This window comes from Bufo gargarizans, chromosome 8 (genome assembly GCF_014858855.1).
Source record: "Bufo gargarizans isolate SCDJY-AF-19 chromosome 8, ASM1485885v1, whole genome shotgun sequence".
Classification (NCBI taxonomy): domain Eukaryota; kingdom Metazoa; phylum Chordata; class Amphibia; order Anura; family Bufonidae; genus Bufo; species Bufo gargarizans.
Genome location: NC_058087.1, coordinates 7,052,676 through 7,079,835, shown reverse-complemented (window position 1 = coordinate 7,079,835; position 27,160 = coordinate 7,052,676). Strand labels below are relative to the sequence as shown.

General features: G+C 43.2%; 1 protein-coding gene across 1 annotated transcript in view; it reads left to right on the top strand.

The window, feature by feature from the left end:
• Positions 1-27,160, top strand: part of ARHGAP15 (Rho GTPase activating protein 15) — a 779,285-nt gene that overhangs the window by 455,114 nt on the left and 297,011 nt on the right. The window contains exon 10 of the mRNA XM_044304411.1: positions 6,406-6,528. Within this exon, the coding sequence (XP_044160346.1) occupies positions 6,406-6,528 (123 nt within the window). The remainder of the gene's footprint in view (positions 1-6,405; positions 6,529-27,160) is intronic.

Below are 27,160 nucleotides of genomic sequence, written 5' to 3'. Positions count from 1 at the left end.
CGGCAAGTGATTATAAACTGCTGAGGAATATGTCAACTTATTTGCCATTGCTGTCATTGCATTTAAGAGCTTAGGGAGGAGGAAAGGGGGGTAGAGGGCAATTGGAGCAACTTAGACTAATTTTTCAGGTACAAATCAAATTTAAAAAAATTGTGAATTGGACATAAAACAAACAAAAAGGATTTGCTAATCCTTAATGGATGGATAATAGATATATAGTGAAAACCAGAATAGATACTGTATCTATGTGTTGGTCCCATGGAGGATACCACACCAACAGAAATTGTTGGGAAGGGAATTCGGATAGACATAAAGTAGAAGAAGCTTTACATTTTATGATTCATTAATTCACTATAATGCTTTCTCTAATGCATCCTATTCCAAGACTTTGGTTATGATAAACTGATAGGAAGCCTGTTATAATGTATTTCAGTTAGGATGAAGCACTTGAAAGAAATTGGTTTTGCTATACACATGATGTGAAAAAAATCAATAGTACTTTAGTCTGACAAGCTCTGTCAATAACCATTGTTACAGTTCAGAAAGTCGTTAATGGATAGTTCTTCCAAAAACCAATGCTTTCAACACATGTTAAAAGTACTCAAATGTACCCTGGCAGGAATTAATTATAGGTAAACCCATGGGATTATATACAAATGTTTTTTTTATATTGAGAGTGAAATAAAAGTCAGAGGAAGGTCTGAATTTTCCCTTGAGATCGTGAATAAACGCGGTTGATAAGCCCACCTCATGTTCATTTTGATATTGAATAATGTGGTTTTTCTAATAGGAAACTTGCTCACATTCTTAGAATTAACGTCATAAAAGTGCATTGTTTCTCTGGCCGGTTTTGACTGCTGCTTACAATGGTTTCCTCTGCTGCCGAGTAGTCGCTTGTTTTAAGATATTGATTCCATTAAGGTGAATAGATAAAGGTAATAGGAAGCAATTCATTATTGGCCAGTTTCTTTGCATTGATTCAAAATACAGGCAATTCCGAGGGTTTCATCCAAAGAATTTCCTGGGAATAGATGTGTGTTGTCTCTAAGAGATTAGAGATGATACTGTATCTTTTGATTTGGTTTTGGGGAAGGGGGTACTATCTCTACCCCCCAAATCCTGACTTAGGCCTCTCAACCAGTTAAGCCAGTACTCTCTGCTCTGCACTGATGAGGGGCAATTACCCCGAAACAGCTGTCTGCAGATGAGATGCTGGCTTAATATCCGAATCATGTCTCAAGGCCTATTTAAAGGGTCGAACATTAACTTAAAGGATAGCTGTCTTACATCTGGTGGCATTAGAGGCAAAGCTTGTTAAGAGCTCATTTGCATCCCTTTCTTCTTTTGATTTCGATCTAAAAGTTTTCATACTGCATAAAACAAGTGTAAAGGGAATTTTAGATACCACTCGGCCCTTTGGTAATAATCACATTACATTTTGAGCAAATCACTCATACCATATGACCCCCACCAATAAGCTGTTTGAACAGGCCTTGGGGTTCTGGTGAGCGTTGCAGTCTCTTCCTAAGTCAGTGACGTCATTGTTCCTTAGTCACATATACAGCTCAGTCCTAGTTAAGTGAATGGGTCTGGGCTACAATACCAAGCATAGCCACTATGCAATGTACAGTGCTGAGCTTCAGATGCTGTAAACAGGCTGCAGCGCTCGCCAGAGTTCCTCTTCAAACAGCTGATTGGTTGAAGTGCCAGGTGTCAGACCTCCATTGATCAGGTATTGATTACCTTTCCTGGTCCTATCACCCTTCCACTCTTCCAGGTGGACACAGGCACCACTCCGCATACCTAGCTACTCCTGTTTTTCAGCGGTCCAGGCCACCGTCCCTCTTATGCCCTTCAGTAGTGGGCCTGGGCCCCAGATTCCTGTGCTTCCTTCTTCGGCAGGCCGTGGCCTGTGCTTGTCTGTGTTGCTAGCCTGTTGGGTGAGCACTGTGAAAGGGCCACCCTGATGTTGCCCAGTCAATTGCTGGTAACCTTGGGGTACTTAGGACAACTCAATCTAGTGGAAGGTGCCTGAGCAATATGTGTTTTTAACTTGATAGTCCCTGCAAAGGTGTTTTGTTCTATTTATCTGCCTATGTACCAACCTCTGCCAGATTCCTGACTCTGACTTTCTGTTGCCTGACCTGACCTATGACCATTTTGACCCCTTATTGTCTTCCCTGACCTCAGATCTGTTTTATGGATTCTCATATACTCTACCTGCCCTAACCTCATACCTGTGTCATGGATTCACACAAACACTGCCTGCCTTGACCTCAGCCTGTTCTTGGTTCCAACCACACTGAAACTACTCTAGGATGGAGCGGCCTGGTGGCTTTCTTGCAGAGAAGTCTAGACCCCTGTATAGAGGTTAAAGGGTAAATACCAAGGGACTTCTAGGAAGATGCCATTAGGTTTAGCCCAATTTTAAACCAGTTGGTTGACACAGTGATTCCACACCCACTGATCTTAAAATAATGACATCAAAACTATAACTCCCTCTTGCCAGATAAGGCTACGTCCACATCTACTTTATGGTATTTTGTTCCAACAAAGGAGCAGACTACCATAATTAACATATCCGGCATAGCCGCACACTGACAAGGCTTGCCAGATCCCCATTCACTATAATCGGATAGGTCAGGTTTCTATCTAGCTTTCTGCCAGGAAGGTATCGCTGCATGTGGATGGATCCTATTTTAGTGTTTTTGTTTTGCCAAGTTCCAGCAGAGTCTGTCTTTGCCAGATATGGTTATTCCAATAGCAATATCTGGCCAGCACCAAATCCGTGGTGGGACGCTGCAGCGGGAAGGAGCGGGCTCCACACATAGCTGAAGAAAGAAATCCTGGCAGTCGTATCTTACTTTTCGGTTATGCTTTTAATTAACTCCACATGTTGCATAGCGTATACAAGGATGCGTTTCGGCCATTGTGCCTTTGTCAACAGGCAAACAGGCAGGTATACACGTGGTATATATAGGTGAAACAATGAGTCACACAATAGTGACCTCAGATGCCCACTTCTGGTGGTAATCGAACAAAACACAAACAAACTCAATACATAATAGAAATACAACTTGTAATGATGTTTAATCAAAGGTTATTCCAATAGTCTGTTCCTCTGCCATAAAAGACTACCTGAATACTGTAACACAGATGTACACCTAGGTTAATGAGGATCATATTGTAGGAAGGGCAAAATAAGCAATTTCCAAGAGCTTCCACCGCTTAATTCCTCCAAGCACTTACAGATATTCAAAGCAGCAAGAAATACAAGTTTTAAAGGGCACCTGTCAGCAGATTTGTACCTGAAGTCATCTGTGTTGTTCCCATTTTTTTATGTGCCCGTATTGCTGATAAAAATGATTTTTAAATATATGTAAATGAGCCTCTAGGAACAACAGGGGCGTTGCCGTTAGACCTAGAAGCTCTGCTCTCTCTGAAACTGCTGCACCCAATGAAGCACAGATACTGAAGTGAACGGTGAAGCGCAAGTTAGATCCAGGAGTGATAACAAATTATGGAGGGCAATGCAGTTGCAGAGAGCAGAGCCTCTAGGTGTAATGGTAACGCCCCTGTTGCTCCTAGAGGCTCATTTGCATATATTAAAACATAATTTTTCTCAGCAATGCGGGCACATATGAACATGGGACCAACACAGATGCCTTCAGCTGCCAAGCGCACATGTAACAGGTCAGCCGGTGTCATAGGTACAAATCTGCTGACATTTTAAAATGTACCTCTATCAATACAAACATGTTGCAGAAGAAGTTATTATGCACAAATATGCATGCAACAGTTCACAGTTGTCAGATCCTGTCCAAATGAGCGTCATCTGCAGACAATTATCTAATGTGTATTATACATCAATTTATAAATTGTACATGGGCAGGACGGGTGAGGGGGGGGCTCCACCAATTTTTTTATTTTCAATCTATGAAAAAGGCTGTCTCTTTGGTACATATACTCTAGTAAATAGTTAGTGATTTAGCATTGTTTCTTTTAAAAGTGATTTTTAAATTGACAATAAATGAATCCTAAAACATGGCATCAAGGGTTAAATTGCTTGTTACGATCTGCATGAATTGTACTTTCGGTTACCAGCTAGCTAAAAGCAGCAAATGTAAGGCCCTCTCGGGATATACACTGTAGATGACTTGTCTCTAAAAGAATTATTCCAAGTGTTGCCTTTGACCAAGCAGTCAAATTAGCGTGAAGGGTGTTTTTGTAAAGGAATAGATTATTTGGTTAATGCATTTTTCAGCAGAGGCATCGTTTTTTTTTCATGTGATTACAAGTTCATGAAAGTATTTGTGAGGTCAGCTGGTGTTGTGGGAAAAAGGAGAAGCGTCCTATTAAATTCAGTAGTAAAACGACAGGCAAGCTATCCTCTTATTATCATGGGCATGTATTTATATTTTACTTTCCTTAATTGGCTATCTTTTATTTACTTTAAATGAACAATTTGGCAAGTTTAGTTCCCTTGATATCAATGAGGCACAAAGTGTGTTAGAAGTTTGGATTATAAAATCATACAGTCAAGGCTGGAAATCCAAACATCCCCAAGACACTTCAGAAATAATTGGCTAATGTAAATGAAAATCAGCTTGGTAAAGATAACTGTCTCATTCTGTCTCTCCGGTACTGAATGAGTTAATTTTAGGTTATTTTGTAACTTCACTAAGTGCAGGAAATCATTGTCATGCTCAGTATTTCGATGGTGGATTACTCAGAACAATATGTACCTGAGATGCATTAGAGTATAACTATAAACTAAATGAATGCCTTCCTTGCTGGATGCCACCACTAGCCAAAAAAACGGTGGAAATCAGAGAAGGCAAGAAACATTCGGTCATTCCTTAAAGGTTTTGAATGAAAAGCACCAATCAAAATGTTTTGGATTATATTTTTTTCAAAATGTGGTCTGCTTGAAGGTTTTATTTTCCATTTAAAAAACTAGATCACAACTTTTACCATATCCTTGACGTGCCCTAAGATAACATTGGTAGGATTCGGTCAAACTCTTCATACACTGGGGTTATTCAGATAAGCTAAAGAATTGGATATTCATATTTTGCAATGGTTTTTCTCATTGGCACTGTAGCTATCATATGTTGAGGGATCGACATGTAAGTCTCTGAGGATTAGAAAATAAAGATTTTATGTTAAAAATCTACAAAATAAAGTTCCTATTGGCAAAATGACCACCATGAAACCATGGCAATGCAAACATAGCGTTTTTTTAATCGTATGATTAAAACTAAATAATTTAAATATATTATTTTATTATATTAGCAATGTTGTATTATAATTAGTAGTAAGGATAGTTTGTGTGGCGGTCTAGAAGACTTCATAACTATCATTAGCATGTATCTGCATTGTTTATGCAATGTATACTTGTACTATTTGAATATATATATATATCTATGCTATGCTATGGTGTCGGATAGGGGTTCACATAAGATATCACAGTTTTTTATAGTGCATAGATTGCATCGATCCCCTTGGATGTTAAAGAGAATGGGCGTGAGAGCTACAGACAAGTGCCCAAAATGTAGGGAGAGAAAGCAGACTTAATACACTGTTTTTGGAGATGCCCTAGACTGTTTAGATATTGGACAGAAATAGCAGAGACATTATTAGTATTTTTGAAGGTTCAAATATTTGAAGATCCAGTAGTCTGTATATTAAGGGCAACTGAACATCTGAAGTTAAACAAAGAGATATGATTGGTTTTGAGTAAAGTACTATTTCAAGCTAGACTCCTTATACTTAGGAAATGGGTAAAGGAAGATCCTCTGACAGTGGGGCAGTGGCGAGAAGCAGTCGTCAACTTGATTAAAGTGGAACGGGTGACTGAGTGCTATATCAAAAAATCAGAAAAACTTGATGAAATATGGAATTGTTATATTAGGGCTGGAAGTTTATTTTCATTTTTTTTAGTGGGTGGGTATTTGGGATAAAACAAAAAAAAAGTCACTATAATATTTACCAATTTGTAATATAGACTTTTATATTGTTGAATTGATGTGTTTTGGGTATAAATGTATATGTTTTTACAAAATCGAAATAAAAAGAATTAAATGAAAAAAAAGAATATATATATATATATATATATATATCGGGGTATTTTAGCACAGTATGTTCCTTTTATAGTGGGCTTTGCATACTGGCATCTATGGGCACTATATGAGGCACTAAATAATGGTAATAATTGAACTGCAATGTTATTTGAGTTTTGTCACAAATAAGATTTTTTGAACAACTGTTATTCTAGTGCGGTATAATATATTTTGCTATACTGTATCTGTAATATTCTAGGAAAAAGCAAATAGGCTCAACCATCTGAACAAGCAAACCCTAATCTGTAGTAAACTTATAACACAAAGATTTTTTTTTTTACAGTATTAAAATTAAACTATAGCGCTTCAGACTCATCTGACAGAAACCGTGTGAAAACCAGACTGAAGAAGTTCATCATTCGCCGTCCCTCTCTGAAAACTCTGCAGGAGAAAGGACTTATTAAAGGTATTGGGAAAAATTGTTAGGTGCATTATATTATATGGTGTTTTTGTTGCATTTTGACAAATTTAATTTTGACATTTATATTACTTTATTACATGTATTATGATATTTTATTTTTGGCTTAGATTTATAATGTATCATTGGACAAAAATCATAATTTCTAGTTTTATTTACTTGGATAAGAGAGTTGATTTTGCTTAAAGGGGTTGTCCAGCTGTTAATATTGATGACCTATCCTCAGGATAGGTCATCAATATCTGATCTGCGGGAGTCCGGCACCAGCGCCGATCAGCTGTTTGAAAAGTTTTAAACTACATCTCGTCTTCTGTGGAGCAGTGGTGTAGTGTAATTACAAGCACTTGCTCCATTCACTTGACTGGAGCGGGAACTCGTATTACACTGTACTTCTGAGACAAAGTGCAGCATAATGAAGGGGAAGCGGTGCTCGCATTGAACACTACCTCCTCTTCAAGCAGCTGATCGGCGGGGGTGCTGGGTGTTGGACCCCCACTGATCAGATATTGATGACCTATCCTGAGGACAACCCCTTTCATTTTTGTCCATGGATAACTCAATTGTGCTCTGCAGTTTGCATAAGATATAGTTGTACGTAGAAGGTAACATTGGCCAAGATGGGGGAGAAAGACCTTTGTATAAATTACTAACTAAAATATAAAAACAAGCTAAAATAAAGTATAAGCTTCTTTTATAATCTTATAGTATTATTTTGTCCATGATTAAATGCGCCATAAATGTAAACTAAAACCTAAAATTTAATGAACTAGTGATGGAGAATAGGTGTCTGGATAAAGGCTTTTGAAACTCTATGGGACCACATGGAGAGTATTTGAGATAGATATAATAAATAGATAGACAATCTAAAGTTCTAAATAGTGCTAGGTACTCTCATGCAGTTATCTTAGTTGGTTGCTCATCATCATAAAAGATAGACAGACGAACAAACAGATTTAGAAAAATAGCTACATAGTTATTACAGATGAAAATAGACATAAGACATAGTTAAACCAAAGAATGGGTAGGGATCTGAATTTTAGAAAAAGGGGACCGAGGCAACGACATTTTTATAAGCATTAATGTTATTTAATTGTAAAAATTCATCTAAGCCCTTCTTACAACTACCTTGTTGGTGCTGTGACCACGTCCTGAGTTAGACTATTCCAAAGATTTACAGTTCTTACTAGAGATGAGCACATTTCTAAAAAATTCTATTCGGTCGGTTCGCCGAATTTTCCGAAAAGATTTGATTCAATCCAAATGTACAGGGAGTGCAGAATTATTAGGCAAGTTGTATTTTTGAGGATTAATTTTATTATTGAACAACAACCATGTTCTCAATGAACCCAAAAAACTCATTAATATCAAAGCTGAATATTTTTGGAAGTAGTTTTTAGTTTCTTTTTAGTTTTAGCTATTTTAGGGGGATATCTGTGTGTGCATGTGACTATTACTGTGCATAATTTTTAGGCAACTTAACAAAAAAACAAATATATACCCATTTCAATTATTTATTTTTACCAGTGAAACCAATATAACATCTCAACATTCACAAATATACATTTCTGACATTCAAAAACAAAACAAAAACAAATCAGTGACCAATATAGCCACCTTTCTTTGCAAGGACACTCAAAAGCCTGCCTTCCATGGATTCTGTCAGTGTTTTGATCTGTTCACCATCAACATTGCGTGCAGCAGCAACCACAGCCTCCCAGACACTGTTCAGAGAGAGGTGTACTGTTTTCCCTCCTTGTAAATCTCACATTTGATGATGGACCACAGGTTCTCAATGGGGTTCAGATCAGGTGAACAAGGAGGCCATGTCATTATATTTTCTTCTTTTATACCCTTTCTTGCCAGCCACGCTGTGGAGTACTTGGACGCGTGTGATGGAGCATTGTCCTGCATGAAAATCATGTTTTTCTTGAAGGATGCAGACTTCTTCCTGTACCACTGCTTGAAGGAAGGTGTCTTCCAGAAACTTGCAGTAGGACTGGGAGTTGAGCTTGACTCCATCCTCAACCCGAAAAGGCCCCACAAGCTCATCTTTGATGATACCAGCCCAAACCAGTACTCCACCTCCACCTTGCTGGTGTCTGAGTTGGACTGGAGCTCTCTGCCCTTTACCAATCCAGCCACGGGCCCATCCATCTGGCCCATCAAGACTCACTCTCATTTCATCAGTCCATAAAACCTTAGAAAAATCAGTCTTGAGATATTTCTTGGCCCAGTCTTGACGTTTCAGCTTGTGTGTCTTGTTCACTGGTGGTCGTCTTTCAGCCTTTCTTACCTTGGCCATGTCTCTGAGTATTGCACACCTTGTGCTTTTGGGCACTCCAGTGATGTTGCAGCTCTGAAATATGGCCAAACTGGTGGCAAGTGGCATCTTGGCAGCTGCACGCTTGACTTTTCTCAGTTCATGGGCAGTTATTTTGCGCCTTGGTTTTTCCACACGCTTCTTGCGACCCTGTTGACTATTTTGAATGAAACGCTTGATTGTTCGATGATCACGCTTCAGAAGCTTTGCAATTTTAAGAGTGCTGCATCCCTCTGCAAGATATCTCACTATTTTTGACTTTTCTGAGCCTGTCAAGTCCTTCTTTTGATTCATTTTGCCAAAGGAAAGGAAGTTGCCTAATAATTATGCACACCTGATATAGGGTGTTGATGTCAATAGACCACACCCCTTCTCATTACAGAGATGCACATCACCTAATATGCTTAATTGGTAGTAGGCTTTCGAGCCTATACAGCTTGGAGTAAGACAACATGCATAAAGAGGATGATGTGGTCAAAATACTAATTTGCCTAATAATTCTGCACTCCCTGTATGTGCAGCGAATAGCAATAAAACCGCTATTTCCTGGCTGCAGAGAGCCTGTATAGTGGTGTAGAACACTGTGCCTTGCAGTAACACGCATAGGGAGTCTGCTGTGGTAGTGAAACAATACTGTGAGTCAGTATGACATGCAGATGACAGGCATCGCTCTTAGAATCACTGCACACTTCACTTATTTGGCCAGTTATGGGGCCAAAGCTGATCAAGTAACTCAAGTATGAACTCAGCCTTACAGGTCGATGTTAGCGCCAGGTATAAAGAACCGTGCAGAGGCCCAAGATCCTACTGTAGCGTGAAAGAACGCACTCCTTTTACACCATCGTCAGCTGATTCCACATAGATGTCTACAGAACCTGTTCTATTAAACGCTTATACAAGAAGAGCCCCCCCCCCCCCCCCCCCCCGACAGAGTGGAGAGGGTGTTGGCAGTAAGTTTTTATTGACGTCACTGATTGTTTTGCCCTTCCTATGATCTGTAAGTACATAACCTCCCAAAAAATCATAAGCCAATTGTGATGGGACCATAGCTGCCACAAAGACAGGATTCGTTGTACGTCTCATATTTCCTTTCTTCTGACAGATCAGAAGAAGGGTCAAATAAATGATGATGTCAACCAGGCCAAAAAGGCAAAATAGTGGCCCAGTCATGGAGTGGGGAAGGTGGGAGAACAGCTTGAGAAGTCCAGAGTGGCCTAGTGGCATACTGTAGTGTTGAGGTAGCAGCAGCATGAGTAGACCACAGAGTTGCCCAGTGACAAAGTGGGGAGGTGACAGCAGCATGAGCAAACCGCAGAGTGGTCCATTTACATAGTAATGAGGTGGCAGCAGCATGAGGAAGCCACAGAGTGGCCCAATGAAGTAGTGTTTAGTTAGAAGAGGCATGAGGAGTCTACAGACTGGCAAGGTGACATAGCGTGGAGGTGGCAGCAGCACCAGCAGCATAAGGAGGCTACAGAGTGACCCAGTGATATAGTGTTGATTTGTCAGCAGTATGATGAGACCACAGAATGGCCCAGTGACATAGTGTTGATTTAACAGCAGCATTAGGAGACCACAGAGTGGCAAGCTTAAATAGTGTGGAGGTGGCAGCAGCAGCAGCATGAGGAGGCAACAGAGTGTCAAGGTGACATAGTGTTGAGTTAGCAGCAGCATGAGGAGGCCACAAGGTGACATAGTGGGGAGATGGCGGCAGCAGCAGCATGGGAAGACCTGGGTGGTGAGATGTCAGCAGCATCAGGAGACCACAGAGTGACCCGGTTACAGAGTGGGGAGGTGGGTGGCAATAACAGTACCTGATGACAATGGTGGCTGTAAGAAGGAGCATTTGGCATCAGATGAGTGGCATCAGGTAAGTGGCAGCATCAGAATAGTAGCTAAGGCAGGTAGCCAGAAGAAACAATTTAGTGTTGCTCCTTGGATGATCTAGTCTGATGCATCGGGCTCATTTATCTTGACAAAGGTCAGTCTCTCCACATTTTGGGTGGACAGGTGAGTTCTCCTTGGGGTAACTTTGGCTCCCACTGCACTAAACACCCGCTCTGATGCCATACTACTGGCTGGGCAGGACAGTTTTTCCAGGGCAAACTCAGCCAGTTGCGGCCACAAATCCAGTTTGGCTGCCCAGTAGTCCAGCGGATCTTTAATGGTATGGTGGGTGGCAGGGTCCTGTCCAAATATGCCACCACCTGCTGGTTCAGGTTCTGCTTCAGGTCTAGCTGCTGCTGCTGGTGAGCAGTTTCTTCTCTAGGTGGGTTAAGAAAGTTGCTCATCATCGACTCTTGATTCAAGGTGCTGCTGATGGAGCGAGTACTTCTCCTGCCCCCCACCCCGCCATGGCAGTGGAACGAGAGTGCAGAGGGCCCCCCCCAGTCAGATCTGCGACCATACATCTGTGTATGGACAATGGCGCAGATAGGCAGCGGCCAACTGACTACATAGGATGTCTCTATAGTAGTTCAGTTTGTCCTCCTTCTCAGAGGTTGTATAAAGGCCCCCATTTTGGACCAACAAGGTGGAGAGCCAGAAGTAATTCCTCTGTCGAATGGTGACAATTCAGTTGTCACTTCCCAAGCAAGTGAGAACGCAGCAGGCCATTTCCGCAACTGACTCATAGGGACTCCCTGCCTCCATCTCAACTGCATACTTTCACAGTGTGCCTGGGTCATCTGCCCGGTCTTCCTCATCTCCCTCTTGCTCCTCCGGCTGCTCCTGCTCCTCCTCTTCTGTCATCTGTGTAGAAAAACCACCCATTTTGCTACACATTGCTTCTGCTCCAATGTCCTCCTCCTCCAGTTTAGCCCCCACAGGGCTCATGTGGCCGTGAGATGTAGGCACTACGTCTCCAGTCCCCTGACCAGCCAGATGTACCAGCATCTGTTCCAATATATGAAGCAGTGGAATGATGTTGTTTATTCTGTAGTCCTGGTGACTGACAAACAGGTGTTAGGCATGAGCTGCCACTGGCTGACATCGGTGGTTACACAGAGAAATACAGGTGAAAAATTTGAATATCGTGCAAAGTGCATTTATTTCCGTAATGCAACTTTAAAGGTGAAACTAATATATGAGAGAGACTGATTACATGCAAAGCGAGATATTTCAAGCCTTTATTTGTTATAATTTGGATGATTATGGCTTACAGCTTATGAAACCACAAAGTCACAATTTTGAGGTCCCCTTTGCTCATGAGGTATGGATTGATTTGCTGACTAGAGTGTGACACTTTGACACTAGAATATCGAACCTTTTCACAAAATTCTAATTTTAAGCTGCATTAATGTGATTCCTTTTCATTTGCATCACTGAAATAAAAGGAATTGTGTGCGATATTCAAATTTTTCGAGTTTCACCTGTACTCCTGTCCGCTTGGATCATCAAAAAATTGTTTATGGCCTTTCTCTGTTCGTATAGTTGGTCCAAAATATGAAGGGTGGAATTCCAACAGGTTGAAACGTTGCATATCAGCCTATGTTGGCGGACCCCGTTCTGCCGATGCAGCTCAAGGAGGGTGTGCTTTGCGGTGTACGAGTGGCTGAAGTGTGCAAAGTTTCCTGGCCATTTTTAGGATGTCTTGCAGATAGGTGGAAGACTTCAGGAACCGCTTGACAACCAGATTGAACATGTGCGCCATGCAGGGCACATGGCTCAGCCATCCTTAATGCAGCGCTGACACAATGTTCTTCCCGTTGTCGGTCACCATGGTTCCGATTTTGAGTTGTCGCGGAGAAAGCCAGGATTCAATTTCTTGATAAAGGACACGGAGCAGTTCCTCCCCTGTGTGACTCCGTTTTCCCACGCAAACGAACAGCATGACACCATCGTGTCCTGCACATGTGGTATGCTGGAGGAGCACTGTGAATTGTCCTTGCAGTGGACGCTGAGGACACGGTGGAGGATGAGGAGGCAGAGGCGGACATTGTTGCAGGACCAAGAGAGTGAGAACGTGGAGGCGCAAGCTGCGTCACCTGGCCAAGTTGCTGGTTTGGCTGGGCAGGAACCATATTTACCCAGTGGGCCGTAAAGGACATATATTGTCCTTGACCGTAATTATAGCTCCACAGACTCCATGCTCCTTGCACTTTGGAAGACACCAACAAGCTCAAGGACTGGCCCACCTTCTGTTCTACATATTTGTACAGGGCTGGTACTACCTTTTTAGCAAAGAAATGACGGCTTGGGAATCTCCACCTTGGCTTGGCACAAGCCATCAGTTCTCTGAAAGGTGGAGAGTCCACCTATTGGAAAGGGAGGGACTGCAGCACCAGCAACTTGGCCAGGAGCGCATTCACCTTCTGCACCGTTGGATGAGTGCACGTATACGATTGCTGATGGAATGACTGACGAGGAGTTGAAAGGCAAGGAGCCGGAGCATCAGGACCGGTAAATGATGGGAAGGACAGACAGCTCCTTCGAACTGAGGTGGTGGAGCCTTGACTGCCTGAAATCGGGTGCATGCCACTGGGTGATACAGCGGTTGCTGCGACAGGCTGGACCACCACATTAGAGCCACAGTTCTCCAAGGCCATTTTATGGTGAGGCTGCATATGTTGACGCAGGGCCATGGTGCCAACATTGGCACCCTGGCCAGGCTTTACATTCTGCCCACAGATTTGGCAAATGGCCATGTTCACCTCTTCCAGCGGCTTCACAAAAAACTGCCACACCGCCGAGTAGATGATTTTACCTCCAAATCTCCACATTCACTGACTGCTACTGCCGCTGTCTCTGTGAACCCTGCACCACTACTTTCTGGGCAGGTAGGCTTCTGCGAAGCGAGTGGTCTGCCCCCGGCACGTTTGGCTCCAGACTTCCCACTGCTGACTCCGAGCCACGCTGCCAACTTGCTCCACAAGCTGCCACCCTCTCCTCCCGATGCCGAAGAAGCCCCTTCGTCACCGGGCTCCCAATTGCGATCGGCTACATCATCGAGTACTGTCTGCACGTCACTGATGTCCACCTCAACAGTCTCTGAGCCAGGAGCCTGACCACTCGCAACACCAGCAGCCACGCCACTCTCCTCATCACTACTTGCCCGTCTACTGGTGGAAGCGGCGGATGTCTTCTCCAGATCTTGGCTGGGCAGTAGCTGCGGACTGTCCTATAGTACCTTGTCCTCGCTGTAGAGTGGAGCTGAGCCCACAGCATATATTACTTCTCTGGTTGAGGGAACAGAAAGGGACAGAGGCAGGTTGAGGACAGGTGAGGGCACAGGGCCTGCTGCCGGGCCATGCAAGCTAAGGGTTATGTCTGCCGAATCCACCGACTCTTAGCTGGGGGTGTCTGATGTCACTTGGGACAAAGTGGATGACCGAGTCAATTATTCAAGAACCGCTGGGTTGCTGGCCTCTCTCTGTGACTTCTGCTTCCACGCCCGCCTTACTCTGCTGCGACCTGTGCCTGCTCCAGAAACATTAAGGCCTTTGCCCCTCCCCTGTGCAGGGCCTGACACTTCTCTGTCTGACATACTGTTGGATCAAATAAGTAAATAAAAAGGAAATTAATACAACCCAAAAAATGCTGTAATTTTGTCACTTCACCACACAACGGCAAATAATACTTTTTTTTTGCCACTAATACACACCAAAAAAGGCTTTAGATCATATAACTGCACCGCTGAACAGCAAAAAAAAAATTTTTTGCCACTAATACACTCCAAAAAGGGCTGTAATTTTGTCACTTCACCACACAACGGCTAATAAGCCCTTTTTTGCCACTAATACATGCCAAAAAAGGCTTTAGATCATATAACTGCACCGCACAAGGGCTGATAACACAGAAAAATTCCCAAAGAACGGTTTGCTGGAATTACAGAGGTATCAACTATTGCAAACCTGAAAGCAGCAGTATAATGGAAATTTGGATCCCCAGTCAGTGCAGCAAGGTGTAATAGGATTGCTCCTCTTACCCAGGCTGTACGCTCCCCTATTGGACCCTGTTCTGCTACAATACTGTGGAATAATTCCTCTCTATCCTTTCCCTACACTTCTAATGCTCTTTCCCTGAACTTGTATTCAACAAAATAAGTTTTCAAGTCTTTCCTAGCACCTTCCCTAGCGCCTGCTGATGCTGACGTCTCTACCTGCACTAAGTACACTTAAAAATGGCTGAATCCAAAATGGCTGAGGCTATTTATAGGGCTGTGACATCACAGGGCTGGCTGGCTGCTGATTGGCTGCATGCATGGCATTGTGGGTGATCTCTCGTTTCCAGAGTACTTTGCTCCATGTCTTATCATGTGCAGCAGCTAATTTAGGGGGGAAAAGTGATTCCCACAAAGTGTGAGGAAATTCGGATTCAGTGTGAATCAAATTTTGCTGAAATTCGGATTGAATTTCACTTCATCAATTTCGATTCACTCATCTCTAGTTCATACAGTAAAGAAGCCTTGATGCCTCTGGAGACTGAACTTTTTCTCCTCCAAGTGGAGGCAGTGTCCCTTTGTCTTTTGAGGGGATTTTACCTGGAACACGTTTTGACCATACTTTTTGTATGGCCCATTTATATATTTATGTTAATAATTACCCCCTTAGACACCTCTTTTGAAGACAAATTAAATATACTGTAATTTTTTTTAATATTTCCTAATAACTAAGACCCTCCATGCCCCTTATCAGTTTAGTTGCTCTACTTTGTACTTTTTCCAGCTCCAGGGCATCCTTTCTATGGACTGGTGCCCAGAATTGAACTGCATATTCTAGATGAAGCTGCACTAAAGTTTTGCAAAATGGTAGTAGTATATCCCTGTCCCGCGATTCTATGTCTCATTTAATACATGCCAATAGCCCAGAAGCAGCTGTTTGACATGTCATGCTGTTAATTAGTCTATGATCGACATGTACACCTAAATCCTTCTCTACAGTCTGTACTGTCCATTTCTGACTGCTACACTAATATGGATGTACACAAAAAAAGAGCAGGTGGTCGTATCATCCACACTTTTGCTATTAGAGCTAATAGTAAGTGTCTGCATCTCAGCCTGAAAATGTAAATCAATGCATTTTCATAAAATTTAAGAGGGTAAATGGAGCCAAATAACATCTGAAGGACAAACCCTTTTAAGAAGGGGCCGTGTTTCACCCGTTCCGTGATTGGTGTTTGCCACGTTATTTTGATATTCTTTGAACACTTTCCAACTTTTTCTATGTTCCAGTTTTAGCTAGTTTCCCGGTACATATGATTATTTTATAATTGCTACAATTTATTTACAAATACAGCTGGCTTCTCTCGCTACAATTAAACAATTCTAGAATGCATGTTCCGAGAGCTAATATTAGTTTAAAGTAAGGATCTGCAACTTTAAAAATGAATATGCTACAAATGGTATAAAGTTAATGAGCAATTTTATCACCAGTCCTTGAGTTGTCCTTCTGTTAAGTTGGTAAAACTTTTATCAACTTCAGTTATGTATTTGATTAGTGTGAAAGCTGGGTGACAACCAATATGGCCAATATAGCAGCTCAGTCAGAGATTGTCACCCATCTTTCCCAGGCCCCTAAATGCCCCATTTTCTAGAAATTCTTCACATAAATTTAGCATCTTGGAGCAATACTTTGCTATTTTAGATGGTGTACAGTAGGTTTGAAATGTTATTTTGTTTTAACTTCAGTAAACTGGTGAAATCCAATTGGCTCAGCTCTACTTATACGGTGATCTGGAATAGAGGTAATAAAAGGCATGCTTTCAATATGAGTCTGGGTGCTGATATTTCCACCAATCGCTAAAATGGAAAGGCAGAAGTGCTCAGGTGATGTGCCTATTTCAGCATGATCATCTTTTTTTACCCTGTATTGGCTGAGGTAGGGTTAGCAGTGTGCAAGCTATAGACCAGTGTTCCTCAAAGAGAGTCCTCATGATCCACCTGCCGGTCATGTTTTCAGAATATCCTTAGTATTGAGCAGGTGATATAATTTGGGTATATGCATCAGGCTACTTTCACATCTGCGCTTTCCATTTCCGCTATTGAGATCCATCATAGGATCTCAATAATGGAGGAAAACGCTTCAGTTTTGTCCTCATTTATTGTCAATGGGGACAAAACTGAACTGTAGGGAACAGAGTGCACCAGAATGCATTTCGTTCCATTTCATTGCATTCCCATGAAGCACTCAAAAGCGCTGCAAGCTGCGTATTTGAGTACGTCCTGGGATGCAGAGCAAGACCGATCTGTCGCGACTCTGTCGTTTTCGTTGACACAAACGAAAACTGATCCATCCCTCATTAATTTACAATGGTTTTAGAGATGGATCGTTATGGCAATTTTAGAGATGATACAACCGGATCCATTCATAACGGATGCAGAGGGTTGTATTATTATGATGGAAGCGTTTTTGCTGATCCATGATGGATCCAACAGAAAACGCAGATGTGAAAGTAGCCTTACATGTATTCATTCTGTGGAATATTCTCAAATCGTGACCAATAGGTGGGTCCTGAGAACTGGAGTTGTGGAACACTATTATATGTCTGTGAAGGTTCTCATTTATCCAGGTCATGGTATATCTGTAAAGAATAAATCAAGGCAACTGGACTTACTGTAGATTTCTTGAAAACATTTCACTCGTTCTTCCAACAAGCTTTCTCAATGCTGAGTGGCTGTACAAGAATTCTCTGGGAATAAATATGTAACTGAATCAACATCTGGTAATTATACCCAGCATGGGGTCAAAGGTGTTGATTCCATTATTAATTGATTACAGTGTTTTGGAGGCCGATTGGTACAAACGAGGTGTGAAGGAGGCCATCTACCTAAAAATTGAGAAGCCAAGTTTGAATAGAGGCGGGCGGGGGGGTTAGACATTTGTCTGCCACATACAATGCTGTCTTGACACCTTTCTCTGGGAGGTCATTATCACCTACTGACTCCAATTAGGATAATTGTACCGCGTCTCTTTAAAATGGGACAACCACAGCAGCCCACCCCCTTAACTTTGATCTTCACAACAGCCTGCCTCTTTATCAGTGAGTTCCACAGCATCCCACCCCCTAGACAGTGACCTCCACAGGGGGCTGTCCCCTTAACAGTGACCTCTACAGCAGCTGCCCCTTAACACTGACCATAGGTTACAGTCCCCTTAACTGTGACCTCCACCATTCCCGGCCCCCTTAACAGAGACCTCCAGAGCTACTGCCCCTTTAACAGTGACTGCCACAGTACCCCGCATGCCTCCTGCCAATGCCCAAGAGTGCCTCCATGCTGGGGGCAGAGTTATGGCTTGAATGTGATGTAGGAGGGGTGGATGGACACATTGTGGCAGGAGGCGGGCCTGGGCTCCTTCCTGCCAGAATGACGACCCTCTGGGCACCTTACTGGCTCATTTGCATACCAAATAAACTGGATTTTTAGAAGATAAAAAAAACATCTATTCCTGGAACAAATGCACATCTGGAAATAAGGTACAAAGGGCTATTAGGCTATTGCTTTACTTCAATAGAGATATCTTGGTCACAGATTTCCTTTAAATCTGACCTACAGCAGTGAGGAAAAATGGCTGGGTTGTTATGGAAACCTGGTGTAAAACTGTGTGTATGTGGAGAGCTCCACAGCGCCACCCCCCCCCCTTTATTAGTGACCTCCACAGTACCCCATCTCCTTAACAGTGATTTCCACAACACCCCATCCTCTTAACAGTGGCCTCTACAGCAATCTGCCCCTTAACACTGACCTCCATAGCGGACCATCCCCATAACACTGACCTCCAAAGCAGCCTGCCCCTAAGGTGGCCAGAGGTCAGTTTTTAGGCAGGAAAGTCCAGCTTTTAAACTCTCTGTCCTCCGTCCGGCGCAGGGCCTGGACGGACACAGAGATGTTCTTTTAAACAGCTCACTCTCAGACAGCAGCACTATGATGTCTGAGTGTGAGCTGCAGGGAGAAAGTCAACCTCCCTCCCACTGTCATGATCCCTCCCACGACAGAGGTAAGAAGATCTGAAAGACTAGCGGCACGTGAGGGTATCTGACAGTCTCTCTTTTTTCTCCTTGCAGTGTTGTTGTTTGGTAATGACCACACCTCTTATCAGGTGCAGCTTGTGGTCATTACTGAGGCTCTATTTAGTTGTGACTCGCACTGCTTTCCACCTTCAGGGTCTACTCATATTGGCAGGAGTCAGGGAGAGGTCTGGGGATTCCTAAGAGGTCACCATCCCTCTCCCTTAGCTTTGAGGCCTAGACTCCGGTCTATTTCCTTCTGTGTGTTATTTGGTGTATTTCCCTCCCCATTACCTGTGACATTATCAACCGCCAAAAAAACCATCATTTTGTTTGTGCTGTCTCGCATTTTCAGAGACCACAGGTGGCGGCTTCCAGCAGCGGGAACCAAGCCTTCCCGGAACCTAAGGTCGCTCTCTCGGATAGGTTTCTGGGGGAAGTGATAACTTTGTTCGGTTCAGGGAGTCGTGTAAACTGTATTGTAGCCTACGTCCTAACTCTTCTGGGGACGAGAGTCATAGAGTGGGGATTATTATTTTGTTACTGAAAGGTGACACTCAGTCTTGGGCTTTTTCTTTGCCGACCGGATCACAATCCCTCCCGTCGGTACATGAATTTTTCAGAGCTCTGGGACTTATCTACAATGACCTGGATCGGGTCTCCCTCCCAGAGACTAAGTTGCGTGGTTTACGGCAGGGAGAGCATTCTGCTGAGTCCTATTGCTCTGAATTTAGGAGATGGGCAACTTATACTGAGTGGAATAACCCAGCCCTCCATAGTCAATTCTGTCAAGGTTTATCCGAGAACCTGAAGGACGCATTGGCATTTCACGAATATCCAGAGTCATTGGAGGCAGCCATGTCTTTGGCTGTACATATTGATCATAAAGGTCATATTAGACCATACAAATCACCAGTTGATGCAGGGTTCTTCTTTGTAAAAAAAAAAAAGGACAGAACCCTTAAGCTATGTTTGGACTTCCGTGAACTTTATCGCATTACTGTTCCTGATCCTTATCTCCTTCCTTTGATCCCGGATTTTTTCAATCAGCTTGTTGGTGCCAAGGTGTTCTCTAAGTTGGATTTGAGGAGGGCATATAATCTGGTAATGATCAAGAAGGGGGGCGAATGGAAGACTGGCTTTAATACCCCTAAAGGTCATTTTGAGAATTTGGTCATGCCTTTTGGGTTGACCAATGCTCCTGCTGTTTTTCAACATTTCATCAATGACATATTTCATCATCCAGTGGGAAGGTTTGTGGTGGTGTATCTGGATGATATTTTAATTTATTCCCCGACATATTCCCCGACATGGAAAAGCATCAGGATCACGTGAGACAGGTCTTACAGATCCTAAGGGAGAATAAATTGTATGCTAAGATGGAGAAGTGTGTATTTGCAGTTCCGGAAGTGCAATTCCTGGGTTACCTACTCTCATCTTTGGGTTTTCGTATGGTTCCGGAAAAAGTCTGTGCTGTGTTGGACTGGGAACGACCCAAAAATCTGAAAGCGCTCATGCGATTTTTGGGGTTCACCAACTACTACCGTAAATTTATCTTCAATTGCTTGACTGTTGTTAAACCATTAACAAATATGACTAAGAAAGGTGCGGATTTCTCAGTCTGGTCTGATGAGGCATTACATGGCTTTTCAGCGGTGAAAGAGTGTTTTGCTTCTGCTCCTGTACTGGTGCAACCTGATGTGTCACAGCCATTCATTGTGGAAGTTGACGGGGGTGAAGGTTTATTGGGCCATATAAGATCTCTGCCAATATTAATCCGGTTGCTTTTCATCTTGAACTTCCGCAGGCTTTAAAAATTCATAATGTTTTTCACAAATCATTACTGAACTGTCCTCCTTACCTCCTGCTCCTGTCTTGGTGGACGGTAATCTTGAATTTCAGATTGGCAGGATAGTGAACTCACGAATTCTCTGTCGATTTCTTCAGTTTCTTGTGCACTGGAAAGGTTACAGTCCAGAGGAATGAATGTGTGTTTCATGCGACAGACAGTAATGCCAGTCGCCTTGTGAAGGCCTTTCGCAGGGCGCATCCTGATAAAGTCAGCCCTGGGTGTCTGGAGGTTACCTGTAGAGGGGGGGGGTACTGTCACTGTCCCTCCCATGACAGAGGTGAGGGTATCTGACATTCTCTCTGTTTTCTCCTTGCAGTGTTGTTGTTTGGTAATGACCACACCTCTTGTCAGGTGCAGTTTGTGGTCGTCACTGAGGCTTTATTTAGTTGTGACTCACACTGCTTACCATGCGGTTGATATTTCCTGCTGGAGTTGGTTGAGCTGGTGTGTTGTTCCTTTGGATCTCCTACTCCTCCATTCGTCTTTAAGTTAAGTTCATTTTGTTGTTTGCTTGTGTTTCTTGTTTTCTAGACCTCAGGGAGATGTTGGTTCCTTCATCTGCCACCACTCCTAGAGATTTCCAGGGTCTCCAGGGCTAAGGCTACGGTGTAAGAGTATTTTCACCTTCAGGGTCTACTCATATTGGCAGGAGTCAGGGAGAGGTCTAGGGATTCCTAGGAGGTCACCATCCCTATACCTTAGCTTTGAGGCCTAGACTTTGGTCTATTTCCTTCTGTGTGTTATTTGGTGTTTTCCCCTCCCCATTACCTGTGACAACCACCCCTGCAGCTGACAGAAGTTGATTTTTACCTTCATTTTTTCAATACCCGTCAGATGCGGGGGATTAAAGGGCGTGGCCTAACCATATTGTGGGTGTGGCTTAGCAGGACCTGTGGGTGTGGTTTTTAAGTCCGTCTTTTGAGGGTAGCCTGAATGGCCACCCTACCTACACCCTGAACTGTGACCTCCACAGCACTTCGCTCCCTTAACAGTGTCATCCACAGCGCCCTGCCCCTTTAAAGCTGACCTGCAACAGTTAAGAAAAATGCCTGGGTTGTTTTGGAAACCTGGAGTAAAACTGGGTGTATGTGGAGAATAAGAGCCTGCAAGCTTCTATTGGCTGATAATGGACATGTGACCGTGTGTATGGCAGTTGGGATATGAAGAGAAAGACATGCAGGTGTCTATTGGCTAATGCAGGTCATGTGATATGCCATACACACACACATACATACACTCAGCTTTATATATTAGATTGGGGGCATATCCGAGTGATATGCCCCCAATATATGAGAGTGGACAATCCCTTTAAGTACATGGCTCACTAAAAGATCTATGAATCAGTCAATGTTTAAATGGAAGGAAAATATTTACAAAAAACCTCTTCAGTTTGGAATCGATTTTATGTAAAAGATAAGTAATGTGTAAATACATTGTCCTCTATAAAAAATTGCGCTGTTTGTATAAGTCTGCCATTGACGATCTGTCTGCTGCTTTATGCATGTTGCATAAACCTCATGTAGACTTTCGAGCTTAGCTTGCTACGGTACTTCTGCTCTGCAGCCAATTCACAAAAGCTACAGATGCCCCAAGATATTAAAATTGACTGTTCCGATGAACTGAGTGTGGGAGTTTTCATTGGTTTTAAATTGATAACAGCTGAATGAATGAGTGATGGTAGTGGAACATGGGCACAAGCCTCAGACCCGGCTCATCGCTCCTGTGAACCAGCCATTATGTATGGGAACTTTTGTCGAGTTAATGAATTACATTTCCTTTCAACCTATGAACATGTTTTAATGATTAGTGATTGTTTTTCAAAGCTTCAAAAATTCTGATTTCCTGGGATGGCTCTTAAAAATCCATTTTTATTCCACTTGTTAGGGTTAATTGGGGAAAATAAGAAATCCTTTAGAGAGTTGAACTTTGCGTATTACTCAACTTTCAAATTGAATGTGCTTGTAACCAGTGATGGCCAGTTTGCAGTGTTCGCCAGCGAATACATGCGATCTGCCATCTTAACTGACAAGTCCGGCGAGGCACAGGTAAGTCCTTACCTGTGCGCGAGCCGGTCTGAAATGAAATGCGGTCTCCGGGAGCAGGCCATTCGGGAGCAGGCCGTAGACGAGCTCGGAACGGCCTGCTCCCGGAGACCGCATTTCATTTCAGACCGGCTCGTGCAATATATATACATATACACATATCCTTAAATATTTTTGTATGCAACACCTTTTAACCTTTTTACACCTGTTGGATGGATGTGTATATATATATATATATATATATATATTAGTGTTATTTACACACACACATTAGATACTATAACATCTATGTGAGGGCGACTGTAAATTACATAGGTAATAATCAACAGTAGAAAACTGAAAATATATTTATTTTTATAACAACAAACACCTGATACATATATTATACATATATATAGATTATAATTATTAGATAGATAGGATAACAGATGAACAGATAGAGAGACATAAATAGAAACATAGGAGATTAATGGCAGAAAAATATAACCTGGTCCTTCTAGATAGAAACTAGACTAGGCAGAGATCAGACTAATAAAAACCTAGAAGAAAAAGACCACCTGGTTTGGATGGGTAGATAGACAGACAATAGTGTAAAGATAGATAGATAGACAGACAATAGTGTAAAGATAGATAGATAGACATAGATGTAAAGATATAGATAAATAATATAGGAATAGATAGATTAGATATAGAAATAGATTAGATAGAAAAGGTAGGTAGAAAAACAGGAGGTCACAATGAGTCAGACTAGTAGGAAATGAGCCAGAAGATTAATGAAGGGAGCCGGGACAGAAGTCAGGAATCTAAAACACACTATAACAATACATTATATGTAAAATATAATAACTAGAGGTGTGAAGATGAATCCACGAATCCCTCGAATCTTGCTGGATTCGTGGGATTTGTGGACTCAAATCCCGACGTAATTTACAAAATTTGAATCCGTCGAATCCCGCCGCATCTCCATAGTCATCTGTAGTGCCGTCCTCGGGACAGCGATACAGATGTCTGTGCTGCGGCAGGGCAGGGGAGGGAGAGGCGTGTCCCTTCCCCTTCCTCTGATAGGCTGCAGGCACTAGGCCGGCAGCCTATCAGAGGCCGGCGCAGGCGGCGCAATGACGTCATCGCGCCGCCTGAGCCGTACAGTGCGGGACACAGGCCTGCATCGCATCGCTGACATGGAGGTAAGTATAAGTGTTTTTTTTATTTTTTATATGTACAATAGTTTTACTGGCACATTGGGGGGGCTCTTGTTACTGGCACATGATGGGGGGCTCTTGTTACTGGCACATGATGGGCGGCTCTTGTTACTGGCACATTAGGGGGGCTCTTGTTACTGGCACATGATGGGGGTCTCTTGTTACTGGCACATTAGGGGGGGCTCTTGTTACTGGCACATGATGGGGGCTCTTATTACTTGCACATGATGTGGGGCTCTTATTACTGGCACATCATGGGGGGGCTCTTGTTACTGGCATATTGGGGGGGCTCTTATTACTGGCACGTGATGGGGGGCTTTTGTTACTGGCACATGTTGGGGGGCTCTTATTACTGACACATGATGGGGGCTCTTATTACTGGCACATGATGGGGGGGCTCTTATTACTGACACATGATTGGGGGGCTCCTATTACTGGCACATTATTGGGGGCACTTCTTACTGGCACATTATTGATGGGCACTATAGGGGCATCTACTGAGGCCACAAAGAAGGGGTATTTTATATGGAGGGGCTCTGTACAGTAGCATTTTATACTGGGACACATTATGGTAGGTACTATGGGGAAGGGGGAGAGGAGTACTATGGGGTCATCTACGGGTGGTACTAAGAAGTGGTTTTTATACGTGCAAATTATGGAGGACACTGAGGGGATCTACTGGGACACTATATATGGGGCATTTTTTACTGGTACATTATGGGGGGCACTAGGAGGAAGGGGGGAGAGGAGCACTATGGGGGCATTTACTGGGGGCACTTTATAGGGGTATTTTATACTGGCACATTGTGGGAGCACTATGGGGACATTAGCTCAACTGGAGGCATTACAAGGGGGGATTTTTTGCACTGTCACATTATAAGGAGAATTATTACTACTGGGGGGGCATTATGGTGGGCTTTATTACTCCCCCATGGTATGACCCCCTAGTAGCAGCACCAGCCTCTCCCTGCTCTGCTATTCCTCTGCCCCTTCTCCAAATCCTTATTATGAAATCTTTCTCATTAGGATAAAACACAACATCAGCTCCACTGAGCCCCCGGCCAAAGTGTGGAAGTGGCATCCGAGATCCCCAAGGGCCAAGCAAAGTAATTGTAAGTTTTCATGTGAAATATGTTTGTTATACACACATAGCATACATAACATACACTGTTCCACACAATATACAGTATACCTCTACACTGTGCCACACAATATACAGTATACCGCTACACTGTGCCACACAATATACAGTATAGCTCTACACTGTGCCACACAATATACAGTATACCTCTACACTGTGCCACACAATATACAGTATACCGCTACACTGTGTAGTCTGTTCTATAAGCGCCATTGTTTTGTGGCGATGGCCAGAAAATAATCTGGAAGTCCCCCTTCCGAGACCAGGCTCTGGATCCGCCACTGAAGCAAGCACCGCTTAACAGCAGCCTGAGGCGCGCACTCACCTCGGGTCCTGGGGCAGCCGCCTCTGCCGTGCCCGGTCAGCGGGTGACACTCTCTGGACTTGTTTACACAGCTCTCCTGCCAAGTTTTTTTTCTCCACCCACAAAAGAGGGAGGAGGTTCAGACAAACCGACGCGGTTTGAGCCTCTTCAGCCACCGTCCTTGAGGTTGTTGGTTCTCTGGCGGCTTCCGTAGTCTTATCTGCTGGCTGCTGCACTGCAGAGATGTGTTTGTGAGCTCCGGGGTATGTTGTGTGCTCAGTTCTGTGTTTTCCTATGTTTCTCATTGCATTCACTAAACTGCTTTACATCTCATAGAAAGTCCGTAATTCAGCCTCTTGCAACTACAGCACAGAGCATGCTGTCAGGAGAGGGTTGGAGTAGTAGTAGTAACTTCTTGTAAGTTGTGTTGCGCTGGTCTGCTGCTGTCTATTGATATGTGAGTGTCAGTCTGATGATGGGGGTCATAGTACCAATGCACTTCCCAATGATCTTGTCACTTTTCTGTAGACAAAATAAGTCCCTCTCTTATGAGACATGCAGAGGGTGCAGTCTAACTGTGACTGCACACACCTGAAGCTGTCCTATAGACCAAGCCTGGGGTCCTCATTACAGGCAGTTATTGGGAACTTTGGGAAGTAACTGCCTTCTCTTCCGAGGAGGTGAGAGCTGTATTTTCTAGTACCATGTCTGTGATCATCCATCCTCATACAGATCCATTGTTTCTGGACAGCACATCCCTGGACAATTCGTACAGGATTCGTAGGATTCGAGACTCGAAAGATACGATATATTCAAGAACCTTTTCGGATTTGAATTCGAAAAAAATTGGATTCGTCCCACCTCTAATAATAACTGGCACAGCAGGGGCGGACACAGACGGCACAGGGCCCCTGTTCAAAGAATGTGCCTGGGCCCCTCCACCCCCATGCCAAATTCTCAACCTAACCTATTCCCTCCTAATATTACATACAGCAATACAAAACATACAAGGTAAGGCTACTTTCACACCCGCAGCCCTACAATCCGTCCGGACACAAACCACAGCATGCAGCGGTTTATGACCCGCTGATTCTCTGCATTTTTGCCAGATTGTGGCCGGATCTCTACCGTACCCCATTAAAGTTAACGGGGCCAGAGGGCATTTCGTCTGCTTCCAGCATTGCCAGATTCACTAACGCATATGTGAAAGTAGCCTAATACAGCGCCACATACCTTGTACATCCAGTGACGTCTTCTTAGATCTTCTCTTTTCAGACCAGACCACCACGATGATTCCATTCAGCCGTCTCTTCTCTCTGCAGAGTTTGACAGACAGACATCTTAGTTTCCTACTTTTCCAACATCCTTCAACCTTCTGAACACCCCATCCTGCCACCTCTAATACTGTGCCCGCTGTGCTCCCCAATACTATACTGCAGAAACAGATAAACCCCCTGAAAATACTAGTACCAGATAGTGCCCCTTCAATAACTATTGGCACACAGTGCCCTAAAAAATAACTGCGCCCAGCAAATAGTGTCCCTGACACTAATAAACATAATGTCCCCCAAAAATAATGATACAAAAATTGCCCTGTTGTGTGGCAGTAAAAAAAATACCTCCTCTTAGTGCCCCTAGTAGAGCCAATGTCCCTATAGTGCCCTCATAATTAGTGTTGATCACGAATATTCGAATTTCGAATTTTTATCGCGAATATAGGTACTTCGAAAATTCGCAAATATTTCGAATATAGTTATATATATTAGTAATTTCGAATATTCGATTATTTTTTTTTAAATCAGTACACATGATCCCTT